Genomic DNA, 24761 nt, shown 5'->3' on the forward strand with positions numbered 1-24761 from the left:
TTACTGTAAATCACAGATTTACAAATTTGGGGATTTGGATCCTTCCTATTAAGGATGCTGGTAGACAATCTGCAGCTCATAGGTAACGGGCAGCCCAGGGTGGACCTCATATGGGCTTCCGTGGACCTCATATGGGTGCTGCCCACACCAATTATTTGGATGACAAACTTTGGGCAGCACGCTATCTCTGGCATGCCGCTTTATAGCTTCCTAGCAGCTCATTAATACAAATGGCACGTATAGGAGTCCATTGCTTTGTGGAAACTACTTGAACCTCGTTCAGACAGAATGGTGCATATTCATATTTTAACTCAATACATCCACACTTAACAGACTTGCACTTCCTTTCTGGTCATTCAGTCTCCTTACTGCTTGCAGTCTCCTGCTCCAGCTGTAACTTCTCAGACTGCCCCAGCATTCCAGGTGCTACCCTCTCATTTGCTATGATGTCCCCGTGGGCCTCATTGGACAGATGTGATGCCACCTCCTCTCTGATTGCACCGAGGCCTGAGACTAGACATCTCTGAGCTAGGTCTCATTGCAGAGTGCAAGGGGATCTCCAGCAAGGCTCTGGCATATGAATGCTATATGCTAATTAGAGTCAACTCTCCTAAGAGGACTCCGTCCAACACTCATCTTATTGGGTGTAAAATACCAGAACAGTTCTAGAACCTTTTGAGGACAACTAACAGAAGGCTGATACCTCTGCTGGGACGGAGGCAATGGAGGGTCTGTCTGCCCACAACAGACCAGCAGTTCGTGCTGTGGGTTTCTGTGAAGTTCTTTTCTGTTACAGGCAGATGGTTCAGTGAGCTGTAAGAGGACAGACTGTTTGGAGATGTGTCCTCATCCAATTCGAATCCCTGGACAATGCTGTCCAGATTGCTCAGCAGGTAAAATTCCATCTTTTCAGAAAGCTGTTTCCTTCTTAGGGAAACCAAATATTTTCCTTCATAGAACATCCATATTGTTCTGAGCATGAACACAGCTGTTTTGGACACCGATGTGTACATCATCTTTAACATTTTGACACCAACATTGTAAAGAAAGAATCTTGAAAAACTGCCCAGAGTCACTGGGAGTCAAGCAGCACATGCATGCATACAAGACCAATCACCATTTAGAATCTAGTTCTGCTTCTTAAAGTAGACAGAATATTGTTCTACTCATGTATAAATGTGAGAGGCCTATCTCAAATGAACGTTCCTCTTTTTAAAAAAATGTATGCTGGTACTCATTCTAAGAAGATAATATGCGTAGGCAAAGCCATTGCAAGTCTAGCAAATAAATTTCCAAAACTATTGCTGTCCATGGACACTTCTCTTAATTGCTTTTTTCCATTTTATCCATTTGTCAATAATAGCTTTTTTACTGTCATAAATGAAAGCACTAAGCACAAGAATAGTGATACTGTAATTAGTCTTACATTTCAGAATTTAAAAACAAGGAACACTTACAGATTTGCAAGACATCTGCATTTGTTATAATTCCTACTTTGTTTGGGAATTGTAAAAGGGAGAGAGGTGACAACAATCTCTCTCTCTCTCCTCCTCTGTCTCTGTGTATGTGTGTGTATGTGTGTGTGTGTGTATGTATGTATGTATATATATATATATATATATATATATATATATATATATAAATGAATTTGAGCAAATGTATACGGAAGGGATGTGGTGGCTTTCTTTGCAATAAAATACTTAACAGCAGCTACTGCTGTCTACGTTATATTTCTAGTACTTTTAGAGGAACATTTTCTAAGATTTTCATCAAAAGGCATTGTGCAGTTATTTGGCCTGTTCATCCTTAATAGATTTTTATGGAAAAGAAATAAAAATAAAAGAAGCACCAGGTAACACCCAGGACGGTTTAAAATGGAAGACAAAGTCATCTGACTCCCCACCCCCCAACAAATTGCATAAATGATAGTGGCTGATAGCATGATAAACATCTTGTGCAGAAGCAGGCACCATCCGCGTCATGCCTCCCTGTCTCATGCTTGCTTGAAGGCTTTTATACAGACCAGCTGGCTCAAGTTGACCAAGTAATTATGTTTTTCCCTTTCTCCACCAAAGGCTGCACCTATGCAGGGAAGATCTTCTATAACAATGAAACCTTCCCCTCTGTCTTGGACCCATGCCTAAGTTGCATTTGTTTGGTAAGTCCTCTTCTTGTCTTACCTCAGGCTGAAAACAATGCTAAGCCCTGGTAACCGTGGACAACCTTCTTTGGGCTAAGAGGCCACATCCCAAGAGGGTATCCGAATGGTACATACAGTCCACCATCGCTTAAGCTTTCAGGGAGATGCAGATGTATATTATGTCATGCCTCTATGGATGGGGTTTTACATGACTTCATAGAAAAGCAACCCAGAACATCCCAAGAGGGTAGGCATGTACAAAAGTGGGTGGGATTAAAAGAAGGAAGAATTAGGGCTGGAGTCCCCTCACGCTCAGAAAGAGAGCAACTTTTTAATAACATTTAATAAATTAAACGTGAATAAGTAAATAAATGTTCTGTCTTTGAGAATGGCCAACCAGATACTTCCAAGAAGTTTGCAAGAAGGTTAGAAAAGCCTTAACGGACAGGAGAATACATTCTCATATATACTTTTGCCACCACTTCTCAATCATTTTTCTTAAAACTGAATAGAAAACTTTTCTGAACCAACTATATATATTTAAATAAATATACTCCATCCATTTTGCCAGCAAGTACTGTAGAGTGTTTGAAAAAATAAAAAGTACCTTTTGAATGATAAACAGATCAGTTCTGACATATTTTTGAGATTTCACATTAAATATAGGTCATACATAGGTCTTTAATGCATAGCATTTTAGTTGTTTGTTTGTTTGTTTGTTGCTTGGCTTTTTGAGTTCTGTAAGATAGAGATGATTCCCAAATAGCTTTCTATTAAAATTCAGCAATTCAGGTGTGGGTGGCATCTGGGAATGAGGCTCTAGTGGCTTGCAGATTCCTCATTCCTGCTGTACATAAGAAATAAAGACACCTTGACTGTGTTCATATTTCAGTTTTTCAAGAAGGTAAGCTAATTTCTTGAACTGCAGTCTTTTGTTCATTTTCCTGGTAATGCCTCCTCCATTTGAACTCCATGGGCCTTGTTTCTGAGGAGAAGTAAGACCTGTGTCTGAAGAGACTCGTATAGTTCACATTTTCACTTAATATCTGTTATTGAAAGAATCAGTAATTAAATCACTGAAAAGGTGATTGTGATTGATTATGCGCCATCGAGTTATTGTCAGCAACCACACAGATAGACTTCTTTAGGATGATCTGGCCCTTCAGGTCTTCTAATGGTGGTCCCATCGCTGCTCTAATTGAGTCCATCCACCTTGTTCTGGTCGCCCTCTTCTTTTTCTTTCCATTGGAAAGTACTGATTGAAAATATTCTGTCATTATCAAAATGTATTTCTTACTGAAACAATAGGAACAATCGAAGGGAAAGGGCACAAGAAGGAACCATTTGAAAATTAGTCATAACGTTCCATTTGTACTTCTGTCCCAACCTACTGACCTCTCTCGATTCCTGGAAACAAATCTATTTGCTATTTTTGTGAAACTTTCCTATGTGATACTACAAGAAGGATATCACTGACCACGACTATTACTGAGGAACATGATGTTCTTTGGGGAGGGGGAAGAAGGGAAAGAACTGGAATTAAGGAAAAGGAGGGGGAGGAAGCCTACCAAACGTGTTAGCGGGTGAAGATTTTAAATTGCAGGGTAATGATACTGCTTTGCCATTAATGCAGGTTCTTCCTCTGTGTATGTGTGTATGTGGGTGTACAACTCTGTGTATGTCTGCGCATGAACCTTATAGCTGGGCTCTGTGGCCTGTTCTCCTGTGGACTGTGTCGTGTTTTGTACATACCCTTTCCATCCAGAAGGCGAGTGCTGTCCAATTTGTCATGGTAAGATCACAGCTATGTGGCTTTTCCAAATGACTATTCCAAATGGAATTTAAAGGTGAAGATTGTGACAGGTAATCATTTTGTAAAAGTAACTCTGGTAGGCAGAAACATAGTCAATTTAAAGGTAATTATCTTTTTAAAGGTAACCGTGCAGCATAGCACATCCCACACTTTGGTGAGGAATGCTGCTTCAGCAGGCAACTTCCTTTGCACAATTTCTTTTCAAGAGGAACTGTGTCTGTGGTTTGAATTTTAAACACAAACAACTATTGACTATTATTAATTTGCTACTAAAATGGAAAGAAAGAAAAATAATGGAGAAAATAAGTAATCTTATTTTAACCTCGCAGCGTCCTCCTCCCCCCAGATGAACCTAGGAACTGAATAAGTTGCACGAGAAAAATTAGTAGAAATGCCACTTCCTTACTGAACAGGAAGCAATAAAAAGGGCGGAAGGTGAAAGGAGGAAATTGCTAGTAAGAGGCACTTAAAAGCCAGAATAACGGTTTGAAGCCAGTTCTAGTTGGAATGGTACAGGGACTGAAATTTTTGGCCAGTCCAGAAATAAGTAATGCCACAAATCAAGTTTGGGGGGGAAACATTTATTAAACAAATGAGCAACCAAAGGACCGCAATTCCAAAGGAAACAAAGAACAGAACATTCATTGTTCTCTTACAAATCTGCATCACCAATTTTGCTTTCTCTCTGCGTTCTGATGAAAAGTTTTACATAACTTGTGAGTTTCATGTTTTCATGCAGTGCAATTTGTTTAAAAGAGAGTGCCTGTATTGACATTATTTATTTTTGTATGAACTAAACAGTTGTCTGTCCCCTTGTCAGGAATTTATGCAGAGTCTTTATTGCTTAGATGAGACTAAAGATTAAAATTTCAGAGAAGTATGTTAGTAACTGGTTTGGTTCTTGAATACTCAGTTTGATATCTGATAGGTTGTTTGCCTCTCTTGCCGTAGGAAATCTCACCTGTACAATCATTTGTGCAGTAGTCAGCACTTGGGGTGTTCTGGTAATCTTGAGTAATATTTAGTATTACAGAAAGTAACTTCTGAATGTATGTATGGCACTATATTACAATCTGTTCATGTGGTCTCATAAACAGATCTGTTGGTAGTTTGTTCATGATTAAAGTGTATTTCTTATGGGTTTTTTTCCCTATAGACTGCAATTACAAGGGAAGAAAAGTAATCAACGGACACAACTTTGTTCCAGAAGATGAACCCTGTGTTTATTGTACCTGCCAGGTGAGATGCAAGGACTTTGGAGAAAGAGAGACTCCCTCCTAACACCCTACGTTCCTTTCCCTCTTTCCCATTGTTTCTTTTGAAATCTTATGTAGGGCTCAGCTAAAGTGTGGTTGCTGATCTGTTGGACTCCATTAAGGAGAGAACATACTAGCAAGATACAAAATGTTTGTTGTTCAGTTGCTTCTGATTCTTTGTGACCCAATGGACATCTGTTTGACAGTATTGTTTGTCAATCATTCCTTCTTTGAGTTCGCATAAGCTCCTGCTTGAGCCACCGGTGATAGTATCTAGTTACCTTGTCTCCTGTCAGCCCCTTTTTTGATTGCTTCTGATTCTTCCAGCCCTCGGGGTCTTCTCTCATAACTTTTGCTTTTCCATTATGTGGAACAAACATAATTGCTTTAGTTTCTGTTGAGTAGTCTGCACACAAGATAGCAGAAACTGCAGACTCTACGAACAAACATTTATTCATAGTAAACAAAGAGAATAACTGAACTGATCTCTAGTAGGCCAAAGAGGAAGAAGCAAAACAAACCCTATCAATAACAGTAGAAATCTGCTAAGCGACAGCTCTAACTCCTCCTGGCCTAAAACAACAGAGGTCCTGTCTTAGAACAATATGATTGTAGCTCTTCCCACAATACACAACAGCTTCATTATTAGTGCTTCCAGTGATCAATCTGGTTTTACTTCTCCCGGTACTACAGTCCACGGTATTCTCATCAATTTTCTCCAGCATGAAAACTCAAGGGCATTATTTCCTCTTTCTTCAGCCTTTCTGATGATCCAGCTTTCACAGCCCTATACAACAACGAGAGCATACTGGATTCAAGCTCCAAATTTAATTCTCCTCTCTCTTATATATTCCTGCATAGCTTCCAACTATGCTGTGCAACAATAGAAATACTAGTCAGATATAATGGAACGTCCCTAGGAGAGAGGGACAATGTAAGGCAACAGATTCACCTCCTGGGATCAGTGATTTCTTGCTGGGTCTGAACACCTCTTTTTTTTTCCTGTCCCTTCAGCTTGGGGAGGTGAGCTGTGAGAAGAAGTCCTGTCCAAACACCTGTACAGAGCCTTTTGGTTCCCTGACTCATTGCTGCCTGGACTGCCAAAATAATGAAGTTATGCGTAAGCCCTTTTTTTTTTGGTCACATCTGTCTAGGGAATCTGTTATACTTCATTTCATACTATCAGATCTAAAACATGGATGCAACAGTTTGGGGAGCAGGAAAAAAGTATGTGATCCAATTACATTACCCCTTTTAAGGAAATATAAAAATATTCTGTGCATAGAAATGTTTACAGAAGCTGCATTAAGTTTGTCATGCAAACTGAAATTGACTGGGATGGTAGTGGAGGTCAGAACAGGGGGGACATAATATCTGAAGTTATAGGGTGTTAGAGGGGCTGTGGGGATAGCTGATGAACAGACTCTAAAATGGCGCTCTTCCATCTTCTGACAGTCACTGGTCTGCAAGCAGTCTCCTGTTAATTCTGCTGCTCTGTATTACAAGTTTCTCAACATGTTACCATAGCTCAAAGCTGCAGAACGTATTATAATGTACTTTCTAAGATCCCCAATTATGCTCTGTGCAAGCTGTATGAAATAGTCCTTTATAGTTTGTGTTTGTGAGTGGCTACATCTGCTTGTGGGATCCAGCAGGAAGGGGCAGTGTTTGGGCATGTTCATATATGCTCGTGCACACCTAGCCTCCCTGTGGGTTGAGATTTGTACAATCTGGAATGCAGGTAATAAGCAACGCATTTGCCACAATGCTTCAGAGCAATCAGAGTTCAATCTAGTTTGCCTTTTTCACATCAGATGATTTGGCCTCCCTGGAGAATAGATTAGCCAACCCAGTCTTGAAAGACGGGGCATCAGAGACACCCTTGCAAACTCTTCAAAGAGGCTCCATGGCCCTGGTGTCCGACAGCCACTGCAGCTACTGCGGCTCCACCCCCAGCATTGCCTCGCTCACTCCAGAGGTTCATCCCGAAGCAAGTAATGCAAGTGATCAGGAGACTCCACTTATGAACCCAGCTGCACTAGGGAATGTTGGACTCCACCAAACCAGACCAGGAGAGGCCATCAGGTTGCATCTCAATGAACCACCAAGTATCATCCCTCCTTCTTGGCTAGGCCATTCGGCAGTTCCTCAGATAAAGCCAGAATCCATTGTACCACTTATAAATAACCCAGAAGGCTTTGGGGATCCTCCTGGCAGATCAACTGGGTCCTCTGGGACTGATTCTAGCCCGTCTTCTCTCTATTCAAGAGCAAGCAGAACCACTGCATTCCCCACTGCTGCTCCTACGTCCGTTCCAGCCACTCCAGCTAACCTCAGAAATTCCATAACTGCTTTATTTCAGCGTTCAAACACCCACAACCTTCCTCTGCCACGTCCGGCTGAAACATTTTCTCCTTCAGCCAGCTCCAATCTAGATTCTCTTCAAGAGCTTCCTAACAGCCCAACCCACATAACTCATTTTTCTTTGGACCAGCAAAATGTGGGGAACAACTCTCAATTATCCCCTAGTGATGAGAATACCCTCACTGATATATCTCCATAGATTGGGAAGAATGCCAGGCTTATTTTGAATAAGAGGAACATAACCACTTTAATCTCATAAAAACAAGAGCATCTACTATAAGATTGCTGTTAGCTGGTTTTCCCACTATGTATTCATGGCAATAACCACTTTCCGGCTTCTCAGAGAGCAGGTCCTCTTAGTGGGGACATTACTTCAGCCCTTGCTTGTGTTGAAGTTCTTACTTAACTAATACCTCCTTGGACTTAAAAGACAATAGAAAAATACCTTTTATTTAGAGTATCAGTATGAACATTCCAGTAAAGCACAAAGATTTCAGAATGGAAGCATGGCAAGTAGTAGGATCGCAGGCTAATTCAACCTCTTTGACTGTATGTTGTATCCCTAATGGCAGCAAGGGAAACAACAACTTGTGCCAGGAGTCATATGATAAATTTTTGCACACCAGGTTTAATATAGATATTCTGTTGCTACTTGCAGTCTTATATGGAAATTTCAGGACTGATTATGTTGAAGAAATGTGGCTAGCTTCCATGAGGTCAGAAATGTACTAAACATTGTTTTACAGAACCACTCTGTACTGTACTGTATACTGGGATGTACAAAACTGATTCTGATCGTGGAAAATTTCCACTAAATCCTTTCTTGTTGTGGTTACAGATGTGTTCGTATGTATAGAACTCTGCAATTCACATTATAACATGTTGAAACTTGATTTATATGAACAGTAAAACTATAGTATCCTATCTAAAGGTAAATGTATTTTTCTATGCCACAGTTAAATATACATTTCAAAGCTAAGCTTCCTGTGAGAATTTCATTTAAGATTTCTTTGGTGATGTTTGCCAGCCAGTAAAGTCTTCAGGAATACTTAGTTCCTGAAAGACTTTGAAAGTTGCGTGCAGCCCATTCATAAAACAGGCAGCACGACTGAATTTTCTCAACTACCTCAAAGAGGTGTCCAGTAAGGGTATATCAACTTTTCATACCTGAAACCAGACAGACTGCTGTTGTTTCCCCTCATTGCAATATCTCTGGGAATTCTAATTTTGTGAGATTTCCAGTGAGGCTTTGTTAGGTACTCATTTAAGTAATGGTGCTTCCTAAAATTCCGCGTCTAGCATCACTGTTCCTCATTCAGCTTGGGCCTGATGTAAATGTGAGTATGACATACTGTGCTACAGCATTGCAGTGCTTCAGTCTCAAAGACACAAAGGTGCTTCAGAGGGCACGAGAGCAGAAACCCATCACCTGGCTGCAGCTCTGTAAATCAACAGCACCTTTCCCCTGTATCATGTGGCTGTCCTCTGCATCTGCAGTGTACGACTGGAAAAAGGTGCATTTGGTTCAAGGAACTGCTAATAGTGCTATGTTCGTGCCTTGACATGTTCTGGAGCACCCTTTTGCCTTTGAATCCAGAGGGCAGCACAGCCATGTGGAATATAACTTTGGGCATTTCCAGTTTGAAAAGGGATTTGAAGTATATCCACAGTGCATCCTTGGCTGGTGCAACTCCCATAAGGCAGGTAGAGTCCAGTATATCTTCAGCTATAGCTTTACTGGCTTCTAAGCCTTAGTCAAATGAGCGTCCCCAGAAAGGGCCTTCTCGTCTGCAATTTTTGCAGTTGATACTCCAGAAAGTGCAAAATGCTACTGTCTGGACAGGCAAATCCACATATTAAGAAGCCAGTGTAGGAGTCTGAAGTGTTTGATATAGTTACACACTGTGCCACAGGCCTTCTGAGTGACTTTTGGTAAGGTTCTCAAAGTGATTCAGTTCATGATCTGTCAAAACCACCCTACCTCATAGGGCATGTGATGGCTTTGTGCTGGGTTAAAGTTGATTTCCTCCAAGGAATCCTGAAAAATTGAGGAGACTAAAAATTCACTGGTTCAGATTCCAATTTCCTTTCATGGAACTCCATTTGTGGAAGGGGGAATAAAAACCACATTAAGCCTCATGTTGCTGTGCCTTGAACTAACAATGAACTAGGGCTTGAAGTGACATTGCCTGGTTATCAAGACAGCTACATCCTGTTCTCTCACCACCCCTCCCCCCGATTCATAGCCATTCTTGCCAATGTCCCCTAAATTAGGGCAGATTAGGGCACGTTGCTTGATGCCATCAATCGGACAACGTGACCGACCTGCATGAAAAGTTTTATTGGCAGATATGAGAAACCCCATTGCTTGTGATGGCCATTTCATACATGCAGGTTTTCATTTGGGCAGGAATTAAAGGACACTTCTGTGTAAATTTACCTTGGTATGTTGCAATGTCAAAATAAATGCCTATCTTGTGTTTTTCATATATTGATATAAAAATTTGTGGACATTTCCATTTAAACAAAATGTTTTGTTTTATAAAATAAAAATATGTAATAATAAAAATGATGGCAAATAAATTTAATCTGAATTTTCTCAAACTGGATCTTTTTTATAACTGAATTTGATATAGACCATTTTTTAGAAGGCCTGTTCTCTAGGTGGAGGAAAATAAGCTTTTGAAAGAATGTTTATTGACCTGTTATCTTTACTAATTGCAGGAAAGTAAATGTTGGTTGAATGCTAGAAAAAACTTCCTAAAATTAAGAGTAGTTTGACAGTGACATCCATTATCCACAAAGTTGGTGGGTTCCCCTTTGTTGGATGTATTCAAGAAGCTCTACAGCCATCCGTTGGGATACTTTAATTTGGATTCTTTCCCTGAACAAGTGGTGTGACTAAATGGCCCCCTATCCTCTTCCACTCTATTCTATTGAGACTGGCAGGCTATATATATTTAAATAAAATATATATATTCAGAAACTGGCACTGCCAACTATTTTGTTGCAAAAATGAATAAATTTAAGCATTTAAAATGCAACCAACTGCAAACCAAGGGTCTGATCCACTTGTGAATTTTCACTTGGAATAGATGAACTTCAGGTTGCTAGTTGACATATATCCAATAAGTATGCCCAGGGAGGAATAAATAGTCCTATAAGCTAGAAATGATAAATGTACAAAATAAAAAAAAAAGGGGGGTGGGTGGGTGGGTGAGCTGTCTATTGGTGATGCTTAGTCAAACAGCTACAAACGTATCCATTCAGTGAGAAATGAATACCAAGCCATTCATTTTTATATTTATTTATTGTTGCTGACATAAAAAGCATGGGGATCAGGAGCATAATTACCAAATTTAATTCCATAGAGTCAAGACTATCATTAGGCTATAATATGATCAATAGATATTGCTATTACTGTGCCACAGGAGCCAGGCCAACCTGGTTGTTTGCTCTGTCGAAGACAGCGTAGTACTGACGGATGAAGACATCACCAAGGATCCAAAGTTGATTGGCCAAGTCAATTTCCTGGAAGCCACTAAAGCAATAACTTTGGGTCTGAAAAGAAAGTTCAAGTGTATGATGAAAAGTAGCTTTTCTGTGCCAGTTCCAGAATTTGAATGATCCAACTCTAACTACAGGGCCTTTATAAAGCATCTGGAAGCCGACGTTCCCCCACCCCACCCTTGTTGAGTTGAAGTGCTTCTTATCCATCCCTGAGTCAGCAGAAAACCGTACCAGCAGGGAATAGGCTGACTCCATTGCCTACCTCTGTCTTGCCTCTCATTCAAATCTGGAGTTTGATTTGATTTGATTTCCCTCCAAGGTGATGGGTGTCAAAGCCTTACAGATTTTGCATACCTGGAGGATGCTGTTGGATTGTGTTGGAGGAAGGGAAGATGCTATGTTCATCCTAGGACAGCTAACAGTGACTTAAAGCTGCCTCATTAATAGGCTGGGGAGGAAATGAAGGCAATGCCAAGGGGAAAAGTAAGTGCTGCCAGAACATGATTGTACCAAAGTTATATGCAAGGGAAAGATCATGATGCTGAGAATCATGCTTGGACTCTATGTGAAATTTTCTGAAGAGTCCCAGGAATAATATATAACAGTGATTCATACTTGTTTTTTTGTTAAAGGGTGCTTGTTCTTTAATTGTGCTTTCCTTGAACATTTGTACATGGATTATGGCATAATGAAATAATAATGTCATAATGAAATAATCTCTTTACATATATCCTCCATGCTATGTACGTCATTTTTATATAGTGTACATAGGTTAATATTGCATCATTTGGTTAAGCCTAGTGGTTACCCTTGAATCCAGAGTGATAAGCTGATACAATACCCTTTCTTTAAAATAGTCTCCTATAGCTTTCCTCAACCTGGTGCTCTTCAACTGCATTGAATTTCAGTTCTGATAATCCCTCAGCCAGCCTAGATGCTGGGAATTGAAATTTAGCATAGTGGGGATGGCCTATTGTGGAGAAGGGAGATCTACTAGAGGGAAATGAATATGATCCACATGTGAATCTTAGATTAAGCTTATGTAAGCCATTTATAATGCAGTAATGGCTTCCAAGAGTGTGTTGATCAGCTAGAAATAAAGCCATTTATCACTAAATGGTTTGAAGTTCATGCTCAAAGAGTTACAGAGCTTATTTCCTAATGCATAATGAGAATACTACTATGCTAAAGATGATCAAAAACACTTCAAATGTGTGCAGATGTCTACCACTTGAATATGAGGTACCAAGATTGCCTTGGTATAACTGCTTACTTTAATCCTTTCATAGGTCAGATTTCTTTTCCACTGTATAGGTTTATTGTATGACATAAATTATCTGAGATAACTTTATGCTGGATAAATCAAGGATGTTACCTGGCGAATGTAGGCACTGGCAGGCAGAGGATATTCAATGCCATTGAGGGTGAAGACGATATCAGGCAGACTGTTGATAACATTGCAGTTGACTATATACTGATGTGAAGTAGGATAAACAGAAAACAAAGGTTAGCAGCCACATAACATTTGAGAAGGCGGGGGGGAGCTGGATGTTATGGACTAGAAATTAGTCCAGAAGAAAAAGCACTAGAATGGTGCTTCCTGGAATAAGATGTCCTTAGAGTCAACAATGATGACCTCAGTCCAGGATTATATTCCAAGTGGTAGCTGTTTACAGTGTGGAAGGCAAAGAAGGGATGCCACAAATCAGGAGAAGAATATCAGGAAGGGAAGAAGGGGAGCCTGGCTAGTAATAATCGTTTGTATCTTTGTGGGTTTCTTTTTCTTTTATTTTTTATGAGTATCTCATGCTAGTAGAGCAATCAAGGGAACTTGAGGAGAGGGCTTGGTGGAGGATAAATGGTCCATGATCAGGGGCTGGTGTTATGGTCTTTGCAGTCATTGACCTGACCAGCACTATCTTCAATACATGTGCCACTCTATGTGCAGACTAACTAGTGCTGGAAATGGTATTTCCCTGGCTATAACGTATTAAGGAGCTACGGCAAAATAATAATTTTGCATAAGAATTGGGATAGAGGGAGAAAATGGATTGTACATAACAATACTAACAATTGTTAACAATACTAAATACTACCCTAACAATACTACCCTAACAATACTAAAAAACACCAGCAATTATCTGGAAAATCTCTTATTAACGTTCACAAAATCATTGAACCATAGATCTCCAGAGATATTCCAGCACATTGCGCCTGGTCTGTCTTTCTGTCTCACAGGTATCTTTGAGAGTTGTTGTTATGCTTACCTCACCACTGGAGCTTTGGCTACCCCCAATGTAGTTCTGAATGGTAGAGATGCCCTGGGGGGGACCTGCTATGAGGGAGGTACCAGTGTCAACAATAGCTTGGCAGCCACCAGAACAAGCAATGGGTTGACCATTGATGGTGATACTGAAAAGAAATAGTCAGGTCAAGATGAGAGGAAGAAAACTACCACAATCTTTTGCCCTCCGGTCCTTTGAAATTGTAAACTCAACCTTTCTTTTCAGTGCCAGTTTTTGTAATATACATATCTTGCCCTTCTGCCTATTTTGTGGGATTAGGGTGGGGTCACTCGTTTCTCTGGCATCGTAGGAGAGCCATTAAGGGAAAGTAAAGGATAACCTAGCTGTGGGAAATGAGGAAGTATGAGAAAGAGATTCAAAATAACTCGCCTTGATTTTGTCTGGTATAAGAGGGGCAGAGAGAAACCCTGGCAGGCTTTCAAGAGTCTATTATTGCATCCCACAACACTAAAATGCATTCCTATAGTCCTTGAGGTGTCTGTTTCGTGACCTGGCCCACTTCAAAGGGCTGACAGACATCTCCTTTTGCCATCATCCTGCACTTTGTTCTTGATGCATCTATGTGAAGCAGGGATGTGAAGGATGAAGGTGTAGGAGTCTGGTTACCTGTCCAGAGTGATCTGCCAATAGTAGTCAGCAGTAACGGGCACCCAGTTGAGATTCCCAGTAAAGTAGGAGTCGTCAATGCCACCAAACATTACAAAACTCCCTGTCTGGTTATGACTGAAAAAGGAAAACAGAAGAACATGTCAGTTAGAGGAGGAACATGACTGATGATTCCATTTCCATCCTGACCCCAACATCATTTACCATGTGAATAGCTTCTTTCAGTTGGCATGTACACTGCTTTGGTTACTCCATGCACTGCGACTGTTTTATTTTTTTTTCTTTCCTTCCTGTTGTATTGCTGACTAACTGAACATTTAAAAAAAAAAATCCTTAAAACGATGAGTTAATTAGTTGATTGTTTCACCTATGAACTACTTGATAGCAAAGAGTTAAGAGTGTTGTATCCCTTGGCTGCCATCTAGTGATTATGTGGATATGTGTAACTGCTGGGTAAGTGCAGTTGCAGAAATGGAGTTTAAGAAACGGAAAGCTCTGGGAATTGGTGCGGGAGCTGTAAAAATTGAGGTGCTACCCTTGCAACCAAAAGAGGAGTGATGGATAGGCAAAGAGGTCAGGGGTCAGACTGAAAGAGGAGGTTGACATACAGGCTTTGGCATGTAGGTTTCTTCTCTGGGATTGGTTACTTGGCCATCCTTGTGTCATGGGAAGAAGGCTGTGTGGATTTGCTGATGGTCACTACATGAGCTCATCCATCTGACTTTCCTAACAGCAATACAGAAGTAATTGTGATTGATTTATTATCTACCATCAGGTCCGGGTTGAGTCTTAGCAACCACATAGATAGGATGATCTCCATCTCCAACCTGCCCCTTCAGGTCTTCTAATACTGCACCTATCACTGTTGTAATCAAGTCCATCCATCTTGCTGCTGGTCATCCTCTCCCGCTCCCCCCAAACTTACCCAGCATTATAGACTTTGCAAGAGACCTAGGTCTTTGCATAGTTATGTTCAAGATATGATAAATTTGAGTCTGGGGATCAGTGCCTCAAGTGGGAACTCTGAATTGATTTCTTCTATGATCCATTTGTTTGTTCTCTTTTCTATCCATAGAATTGTCGGGAGCCTTCTCCAACATCAAAGTTCAAAAGGGTCACTATTCTTTCTATGCTGCTCAGAGTTCAACTCTTGCTTCCATAGGGTGTCACAGGGAAAATCATTGCCTGCAGGATTCTGATCCTTGTAGGTATAGACACATCACAGCATCTGAATAACCTTTCCAAGGCCTTCATGGCTACTCTACCTAGTGCTAGTCTGCAACATATTTCTTGACTGATGTTTTCTTTCTAGTTCCTAAAAGGCAGAAGCTATCCAGCACCTAATTATTTCTTATGGTCAGTTTTAAGGCTGGTTGCTGTACTAGTTATCATCAGTTTGCTCTTCTTTATATTTAATTTTAGTCCCATTTTTCACTGTGCTCCTTGGCTTTCATTTCCAGAGCATCGTCAGCATAGTGCAGGCTGTTGATGTTTTACAAGCACACTCAGGAGAGGGCATACAGCCTTTCTCAATCCTTTGCTGACCTGGAGCCAATCTGTTCCATTATCTTCCCACTGGACGATAGATTCCTGTCCCACGTATAGGTTTCATGTAAGGACAATAAGATGCTCTGGGGTTCCCAATTTCCTGAGGACATTCTTGTCATGGTCAACACAATCAGAGGGCTTTTTATAATCAATGAAGCACACATAAACTCTTTTCTTTGGTTTTCTCAATTATCCAGCAGGCATTAGCAAGCTGGCTTTAGGAAAGGTTCCTCAACCTTTTCTAAAGCCAGCTTGAACATCTGGCATTTCCCCTTCCAGGTAGGGCTCTAACCTGTATTGGATGATCCTAAGCATTATTTTGCTAGCATGTGAAATTAAGGATATTGCATTATAATTTGCACTCTCTGTTAAATTTCCTCTCTTTGGGTTGGTATGTAGACTGATTTCTTCCAATTTGTTGGCCACTCCAGATTTGCTGACAGGTCTTCTTTTCCTGCATGGCAAGACCAGCAGCTAAGGTTTTAATCTAGCTGTGTCATAAACACTACTTGTATTCTGAAAGATCCTCAGCTTTTCCTCAGTAGTGTGTTGAGTGCCATTCAGCCTGAAGGGCTCATTCTCTGCCACTATGTTGTCAATCACTTTTATTGTCCGTCAACCCATGTGGTTTTCTTGGTAAAAGTACAGGAGTGGTTTACCATTGCCTTCTCCCATACAGTATGAAATGGTGCCCTTGCCATTGTCACTACAGTGATTATCAGCCTCCAGCATCTTTCTGTGCTGCTACCCAATATAGGAGCTTAATGGCTTCAGCTAGGCAGTTGTGATAGCCATTGGGTGACCCTGCTGGAAATATCTACGCCTGGAATATACTCCTGGTATTCTTCACTCATCCCTCTCAGGAACATCCCTTCTGCCATGATGAGGCAGCATAGCAGGACTCAAGAGGGACAAAAGTAGTTTTCTACTGAGTTATTCCATGAGTTGTGTGTTTTTTTTTTAACCTCCTATTCTAGCCTACAGCTGTGGAATTCGTTTATGGTTCCCCATCCAGGTACTAAGCAGGTCCAACCCTGCTTAGTCTTTTGGGGATCAGCCAAGGTCACCAAGATGCTGTCACCTGCTGTTCATGGAGAAGACTTATATGCCTATCACATTACAGGGAAATCGTGGTTGTGATGGGCGTGCTTTTTTAAAAATCTCCCTGGGGATTTCCCATAATACTTGACATCTTGCAGTAGCACACTGGAAAACTATAGAACTGGAAAGGATTTACTGGATTGTTTACTGCTGAGTTTCCAGAGCTAATATGGTTGGTGTCTGTGCCCTCTAGCTTCTAGCAACAGAGAGTAATTAGGTCCCTTCGTCCTTACTTACGAACTCAGGTAGACGGAAAAGAGATCCTGGGATACCAAACCTTCACTCATCATGTTGTCAAAAACAGGAGTAGCGCCAGAGGCAGAGAGACCAGGGTAAGCCAGACCCAGGAAGCCATCAAAGGGGGAATAATAAAGGAAGCTGCCCGGCTCGGTCTCACTCAGGCCAAAGATCTGTTTGGTAACCTGAATGCTTCCAACCTGTGCAGAAGGAGACGGAGAAATTGCTGTAAGGAAACTTTGGAATTCCAAGCGCATCCTTTCCCAACCCAGTACCCTCCAGAAGCATTGGGACTGCGGCTCCCTTCTTTCCCAGCCACGTTGCAGAAATTGTTAAATAAATATTTAAACCTGTCCTAACTTCCCCCTTTGGTTAACCAGTATGGGAAAGAGAACTAAGACAATGGTTTCCTTTTGGAAAGTATGGGAAGTTCAATGACCTTTGGGCCAATAGATATTATACTGTAAAATTGATATGGCAAAAAAGGTACATTTATTTGCAAATAAATATTGTACTGTAATCTTTTTCAATATATTTTTCTGCTAAGCTGTGATTAAATCAGAAAATTGGGGTATTCTTGATTAAAACAATACCCACCTATTGGCTGAAAGGTTTTGAGTAAAGTAAGATTTTTTAAAAAGTTGAACATTTTGGGCTTTGGTATAGATGGTTTGAAATAGAGAGAGGGAAGAGAAAACAATTGATTTTCACAAAGCTTCAGGTAGGGAGATTTACTATTAATTAATTATTTCTCTAAGATATATTTCTCTCCTAATTATTCATTTATGCATGGATACATCTGTATTTGCATATTAAGAACATACAGGTCTGCAAACAGACCTTGAGTGATTCATATAATTCTTGATTGATTCTACTTGATTCACCACTTTTAAATAAACTGCCTTGCAATATAATGTCTATTTCATAAAACAGCCTCAAAGGAAATCTCTATGTATACCCTATTAGTTTACCACCTGCAACTATTTCTCTCTGCTCAATTTAAATTTTGAAAGGAGTGTAATTGAAGCAGAGTCAGGATTAATCTCCTGGCAAAAAGGTGGCAATGATGCTCAAAAAGGACACTGTTGAATATAGATTGAGCTCTAACCCAATAAATGACTGAATCTTATCCATTAGAATTAGTGGATATCCAAGGAATATCACTTTTAAATATAGGATATACTTCTCCTACAGATGCAATAGTGGACATTGAGGAATTCTTGGTATAATATAAGAGGTGCTAAATGCAGCATTGAGAAAGGACATAAATATTACCAGTGGGTGTCTGGAATGCAAAAACTGGAAATATAGGAAGATTGGGTTGGATAAAGTAACACAATAAAGCAAAAGATAGAGTTCTGTAAAGATAATTCTGTGTTTATTTACAATAACTGCTTTAAGTCGGGTAAACACAGATGTTACCCTTGGATTTCACTTGGTATATAACATTGGAATCCAGTCAATTACACAACAGGAAAGAAACTATAGAGAAGTGCAATCCAGCCAGCCAGAAGATTTCTAACTGCAGACTGTGCCACAGAGACCATGAATTATTGGTGTTAAATGTATGGGTTAAACTCAGAAGAATAAAGAGAGCAGGTGGGGCAACCAGACTTGACCAGAAGGACAAAGAATCAGAATCTGGGATCAGTATGAGACGTTTATTTAATACCCTCAACTTAAGCAACAGGCAGCCTGAGGAGCTCTAGGAAAGAGACGAGAAACAACTGAAAACTGAAGGGAATCAAATACTCGAAGCGTTTCAAAGAGGAAAACAAATCCTCACAGTTTTCAGGATAAGGCATCCTGATAGCCAGAGAAAGAGAGAAGCCACAAGTAAGATGGCTGAAACCGACATTAATGTCAGGCAGAAAAGGATGGGGAAAAGTCTCTCAGGCAAGAGAGGAAAATAACTAGAAAAAGAAAATGAGAGATATTTTAAGGAAATCCGAGCACTCTCTGGATACCTTATTGCTAAGGTAAGAATGCCCGAGAATAATTGTGGAAGAAATCTAATAGAGAAAAAATAGGTTAAAGGAAGATGCCACTGCTATACTGAAAACCTCTACAAATGGGATTATGGAGCAACGGGGACATCTGTAGCGAGAGGGAACATATTCCGAAACCAACTCAATCAGTGTGTGAGATAGAAGGGGCAGTAGACCAGCTGTCAAATAAGGAAGCACCAGGGACAGATGAAAGAGCCACGGAACTGTTCATAACTGCAAGATAAGAAGCGATTCGAGGCCTAACAGCTTTATTGTCAGCAAATATTGTGTGGTTTAGAGATGTGAAAAGGTAAGTGGTTATGTTTATGCCAGAGAAGGGAGACACAAGAGAATGTGCAATTCTCAAGCCACCGCACTAATTCCTCACACAAGCAACGTGTTGCTTAATGTCTCACAAGGAAGACCACAGCATGCATGGAGAAAGAAATGCCAAATGAACAGGTAAATGGCGGGGAGGGCAGGTGGGGCCGGGGGGCAGTGAGCTGACGTCAGATGAATAGCGGAGAGCGCAAGAAAACAGAAGCAGGCTCTGCTTCATTGATTGCAGCAAAGACTTGACTTTTCAGGTCATGCCAGAATGTGGCATATATTACTAATGAGTGATTATTATTCTGAGAAGCCTTCATAAGGAATAGGAAGTTGCTGTAAGAACCGAGTCTGGAGAATCAGAATGGTTCAGAACTGAAAAGAGAATGTGACAGGACACATATTTGTCAGGTGTGCTTTTTCTGCAGTCTGCACTGGAAAAGCCAATCCGCAAAACAAGAATCCAAGAGCTCAGATTCATAGAACATACTAGAAGGAACATTAATCTTACGTCCCAAGAGTCCCGACAAATATCCTGCTTTCAGATGAGACGTTTCTATATAGGCAACTTCAGGCTGCAAAAGTTGCATCTGTTTGCTTCTGCTGTTTTGTAGGGAGTGGACGTTTGCCTTTTTTGTGAAGGAGAAACAGGAGGCAGGCAGCACCCGTTCTCTGTTGTGACCGTTGCCAGCCCTGTCATCGGCGTGAGAAGAATCCCATTGCATTGTCCCTGTCCCTGTTTAACTGATACAGTAAATATATTAAAAGAATGGTAGGATGGCATGAGATGACAACTGGAATCCAAATAAGTAGTACTGTAGAATAGTACTAGAATAGATGAAGGTGGACAGCATACCACTATTTCCAGGGAAAATGGTTGAAAGAATTGCTAAAGAGAAAACAAACAAATAGAAAAAAAAAAGATTTGCAGAAAATGAACCAACATGGTTTCTGCATGGATAACTCTCTCATCGTCCAGACTTTTTTAGGGTGTTAACGAGCATGTAGGCAAAGTGGCTCAGTAGAGGTTGTATCCTTGGACTTGGAAAAAGCCCCTCCAAGAAAGCCTCCCGAGCAAAGCCAGCTGCCATGGAATACGAGATCAGGTGCCCTAGCAGACTGACAGCTGATAAGGGACAGGAATGAATGGGCAATTCTTGCACTAGCAAGATGTGCACAAGGGGTCTCCAAAGACCAGCATTTGGACTGGTGATTTAGAGCCTAGATACAAATGATCTGAGGTTAGGGATGAACAATGAGGTGACCATGTTTGCTGTTGGTACAAAACTGCTGAGAGTGGTAAAAGCAAAAAGGGGCTGTGAAGGATCTCTGCTAATTGAATGATGGGTTTCAAAATGACAAATGCAATTCAACCTAAACAAATGTCAAGTGATGCCGCAATAACAGTGCTCTTAGACAAATCTATAATGAAACCACATTTGGAGTATTATGCAAATACTGGTCATCACACCTTTGGAAGGATCTTACAGAGTTAGGAAAGGTGCCCTGCCCCAAAGCAACCAAAATCATTAGAAGAATAGAACATTTCCTCAAACGTTTAGGTGACCCTTTATCTTGGAATGAAGGAGGATAACGAGAGACATGATGATGAGATGTCAAATCATGCATGGCATAGATAATGTGAAGAAAGAGAAGTTTTGTTCCCTCTCTCAGAACGTTAGAATGCAAGGTCCTGCACTGAAACTAAACGCAGGAGATTGAGGACTAGCCAAAGGAAATCCTTTCTCTACCAGCACTTAATAGCACTTTTGGTCATGACAATCAATTTGGATGGTTTTAAAAGGGGGCAGGTTGGGGACAGGTTCATGGAGGATCAGGCTAGCGAGAGCTTGTAATATTCTTCACTCTGCACTGTCTCCTGAATATTAGGAAATAGGAAGTATAGTGGAAGGAGGCAACTATCCTCCAGTCCAGGTTTGTGAGCTCCCCAGTACAGCCAGTGTGACATAGAATGCTAGACAAGACCCAATAGGCCTGACTCAATAGGGTTCTTATGTTCTTGACAATAAATCCTGATTTGAAATTGTTTGTTCCTCTCTATTAAACAGATTGAGGTTAGTTTAGGTCCAGAAGTAGTATATACTTCCAGTTTTCTGTTTTGGCAGCACAGGACTGAAAAAGAAAGAGGAAGAAACATCACTTAAACCTGAGACTAGGGTAAAATTGTTTGCATGGCATTAAATTTTAGAGTCATTGATTTTTTTTTTAACTGGATGGATATCTTCCCTGAAACAGTTTGAACACTTCAGAAATGCATAGTCAGTTAATAGCTTAGTCAGGACAAATCAAACTTTTATAAAACCATAAGCACACTTGCAAAATCTCCAAAACTCTTCATCAAGCAAGATGTTACCAGTTTTTAAAAACATGTATGGGGTGGGAGTAGAAGAAAAAAAGGCTGACTTGATTGGTGTTGAAATTATGAAACTTCACATAGCAAGAGCCTCAAAATGAAAGGAAGAAAGAGGTACAGATTTCGGTGGGTGGTGCCCTCCAGAGGGTTGGGACCTCAGTTCCCCTGTGTCCCAGCCAGCATGACCAGTGGCAAAAAAATGTGGTATCTATATACATCTCACAGAGATTAGGTTGCCTGCCCTGGCATAGGTGCTGTGAGCTGTCACAGATAATTACATTTGGACTGCTGAAACAAAATGCTTACTGCCCAATACCCTCAGTTTTGAAAAGATAAAAGCTAGTAGTAATTTGCATTTGCCTGGAAATCTCAAAGCTTGATCATTATCTTGTGAAAATGAGGTTGCTTCACTACAGTAGTATGGAATTTTTACTAATAGACTAGAACAGTTTACTTTGTTTTATGAATAGTTTGGACATTGCTATCGTCAGATCGTAAATAAAGAAAGAACAATTGTGGTAGCATGTTCCAAGAGAAATGCTTATTTGGTCTTCACAGTATCATTTGAATTTCTTGGACATTCCTGGACATATTGCATTTCTTAATTCTTTAGTCATGAGTCTGTCTAACCTCTAAGTCTTTAGCAGGGCGTGTTAAAGCTCCTGTTTTACTTCTTGACTAGAACTCCCAAAATAATCACCACAGGCTTGGCTGCCTCTGAGATTGGTCGAGGATCAGAAGTTGGGAAGAGTGAGAATGCTTTTGTGATGGTTTTGCCATGAGTAAGATCTATACAGAACCCAATTAGATCTTCCCTGTCTGTCCACCCAGAGCCATGCTGACTCAGTCTAATTTCCCAAAGGATGGCTTATCAGTCTATTTCCTTTGGCAGTTTACCTGGACAGTATCATACCCTAGGACTCCAGTCATGCTCCCAGTGCCATATACGATGGAAACACTCTGGCTGGTTGCCTGGAAAGTGGACGAGTCTTGTGGATTGAATCGATTATGGTCAGCTGCAAAGACAAGGAAGTAATTGTAGGATGATGTGGGGATGTTAAATATGTAACAGAAACAGAAAGAGTGATAGAGAGCAAGAGAGATCTTGGCATTTTACCCATCCCAGTGAAATACTCTCTAATGGGAGAACTCTGTCCCCAGTCTTAGCTAAACTGGAAGCTGGTTATAATTTGGGGAAAAAATAGTTAGGTTTTCCCTCTATATGGTGTGCAGAAAAATATGTAACAGTTCTACTTTTGGATATGTTACTTGATCTGGCCTTATGGCGGTAATACACTGATTTGATTTGATTATCCCCTGCAATTCATTTCTACACACAGGCTCATTCCTAAACATTTGCTATGTAGGCATATGTTTTGCCACTGCATATTGATCCCCTTGAGTAGCTGCTCCCAAAGGCTGTCTCAAGCAGTCAATATATCTGATATTAGTATGATCCCTGCTGAACACATTGGAAAGACAGATGGTCATGGGAATAAAGAAGCCTTCCCAGATCTGGTGCCTTTCAAATGTGTTGGGATTACCGTTCTTAGGATTCCCAGCCAACATGCCAACACAGATGCTGTGATGGGAATTGTAGTCTATTACATTTGGAAGGTACATTTGAGGATGGCTTGAATAAAGAGCAGCCTCTTTCTGAAGGCATCAGTTACGGAGACTACTTACAACATGCTTCACTGGAGCAGTACACAGAAGGGACCCACAAGTTGGAAGAACCAGTATCAAAGAGTACTGAGAATTCCTGTGGTGGAGTGCCAATGGAGATAATGCCAGTGTACTCAATCTGTGGAGGCAGAAAATGGGACATAACAAAGAAAATCCACCCTGATATCTCCATGGCATTTCTGAGGCAAGAGAGATGAACACTTCTTGGTAGACACAAGCAGGTTAGACAGACTTTTTAAATAAATCAAATCTGCACAATTTGTTACAGTAGAATGTAGTTTGTATTCCATGAGCAGTAATCTCAAATAACTTTCAAACTTTTAAAATAATCATTTCCTAAATCTGCACTGCTGTTTTATTGCTCTCCAAAGCAATATCGTTTAGATCAACATGTGTTGAGATTTTCTAGTCTTGTTCATGGGCTAAATTCTGTGTATCTCCTTCTAACTTAGAATACTTACATCCATATAATTTCTTAAGCGTTCAGAGGCAAATGTGTTCTGCGGCCGGGGGAAATATTTTGAGCCAAGGTTGTACGGATGCTTCTTCAGAAAATCTTTTAGCAGCCCCTGCTCTTCAAGGGTTTGTCTCACAGATTTTGTTTTCTTTAGGTGAACCCTAAGCATTGAATAATGGAAAGGAAAAGATGAATTAAGCGAGAGATAAAGAAACTGCTCATAGCTATTAAAGATTGAAAAAAATGCATGTTGGACAGCATTCTCAGATCCGATGCCCTTAAGAGAACATAGGAGTACAACCTTCAGAATTCCCAGCTAGAATGAGAGTTATACCTGCAACACATCTAGAGGCCCTCAGGGTGGGAAAGTTAGGTTCAGATTATTTCCGAATAATAAGAAGAAAGGCCTTGAAATCTAGGTACACTTTGTAGAGAAAGAAGCAGGTTCTACCCTATGAATACATACTACATTTGCAGATATAGCTCTAAAAGGGAAAGAAAATCTTACTGTCAGTGGAAAAATTAGGCACAACAAGGCTTTGTGGCTTGCCCAGCAATCACAACGGAAAGTTTGCTGGAAGAGTTTATTGAACATAATTTAGAAACAAAATTAGATTCTTCTGAAGGAAACCGTACATGTTTTCTCTGAAGAAAGCACAACGCTCACTACTTACTTGGTTGTCAGACATTGGGAAAGTGCCACCAAGCTCAGAAGCAAGAGGTACTTCATGATTGCTCCGTTATCCCCAAGCTGTTGATTCCAATGAAGTGTGGGTCCCAGCTTCTAAGCAACACAGTTAGGGTTGCTCTACGTATATATATATATATCTATATCTCCAAGCCTCTCTTATCCTATTTGCATCTCATATAAGAAAGGCAGACATTCCTGATACGATTATCTTTTTAAAAAAATGTCCTTAAGGAGAACTTTCTATGTCATCCATTTCATTTGCATTAAGTTCTTGACCTAAAAACATACTCAGTTGTAGGTGACATTGCAACCAGTTCAAACACTTTGGTACGTCCCAAGAGCAGTAGAGCAATGTTT

At 40.5% G+C, this 24761-nt stretch overlaps 2 protein-coding genes across 3 annotated transcripts in view; one reads left to right on the forward strand and one right to left on the reverse strand.

Moving 5' to 3' along the window:
* The window catches only part of VWCE (von Willebrand factor C and EGF domains), a 30643-nt gene extending 20517 nt beyond the window's left edge, over positions 1–10126 (forward strand). The window contains exons 15-20 of one of the 2 annotated variants that reach the window (XM_088146202.1): positions 797–893; positions 2076–2158; positions 3842–3932; positions 5110–5192; positions 6224–6329; positions 7024–10126. In XM_088146202.1, coding sequence (XP_088002328.1) covers positions 797–893; positions 2076–2158; positions 3842–3932; positions 5110–5192; positions 6224–6329; positions 7024–7772 — 1209 coding nt within the window. In that variant the 3' untranslated portion in view covers positions 7773–10126. The remainder of the gene's footprint in view (positions 1–796; positions 894–2075; positions 2159–3841; positions 3933–5109; positions 5193–6223; positions 6330–7023) is intronic. The other variant, XM_088146203.1, reaches the window with a different exon arrangement.
* Positions 10127–10864: 738 nt separating this feature from the next.
* Positions 10865–24518, reverse strand: LOC112543285 (pepsin A-like). Its single transcript, XM_088146205.1, has 9 exons — positions 24388–24518; positions 23718–23874; positions 23257–23374; positions 22468–22586; positions 16882–17081; positions 13996–14112; positions 13351–13495; positions 12459–12557; positions 10865–11134 (listed from the first exon to the last, which is right to left on the reverse strand). Exons 1-9 carry the CDS (start codon positions 24441–24443, stop codon positions 10991–10993), a joined length of 1155 nt encoding a protein of 384 aa, XP_088002331.1. The 5' UTR covers positions 24444–24518; the 3' UTR covers positions 10865–10990.
* Positions 24519–24761: the final 243 nt, after the last annotated feature.

Source organism: Python bivittatus, unplaced genomic scaffold, assembly GCF_059951505.1.
Source record: "Python bivittatus isolate LINGU-HERP-01145 unplaced genomic scaffold, Pbiv_v1 ctg000480_np1212, whole genome shotgun sequence".
Lineage (NCBI taxonomy): Eukaryota > Metazoa > Chordata > Lepidosauria > Squamata > Pythonidae > Python > Python bivittatus.

Coding starts and splice junctions, on each gene's coding strand:
- LOC112543285 (XM_088146205.1), bottom strand. CDS start 24,443: ATGAAGTACCTCTTGCTTCTGAGCTTGGTGGCACTTTCCCAATGTCTG. Junction 23,375..23,717: donor GCTTAAGAAATTATATGGAT/GTAAGTATTCTA, acceptor CTGCCTCCACAG/ATTGAGTACACTGGCATTAT. Junction 22,587..23,256: donor CTGCTCCAGTGAAGCATGTT/GTAAGTAGTCTC, acceptor TTGTCTTTGCAG/CTGACCATAATCGATTCAAT.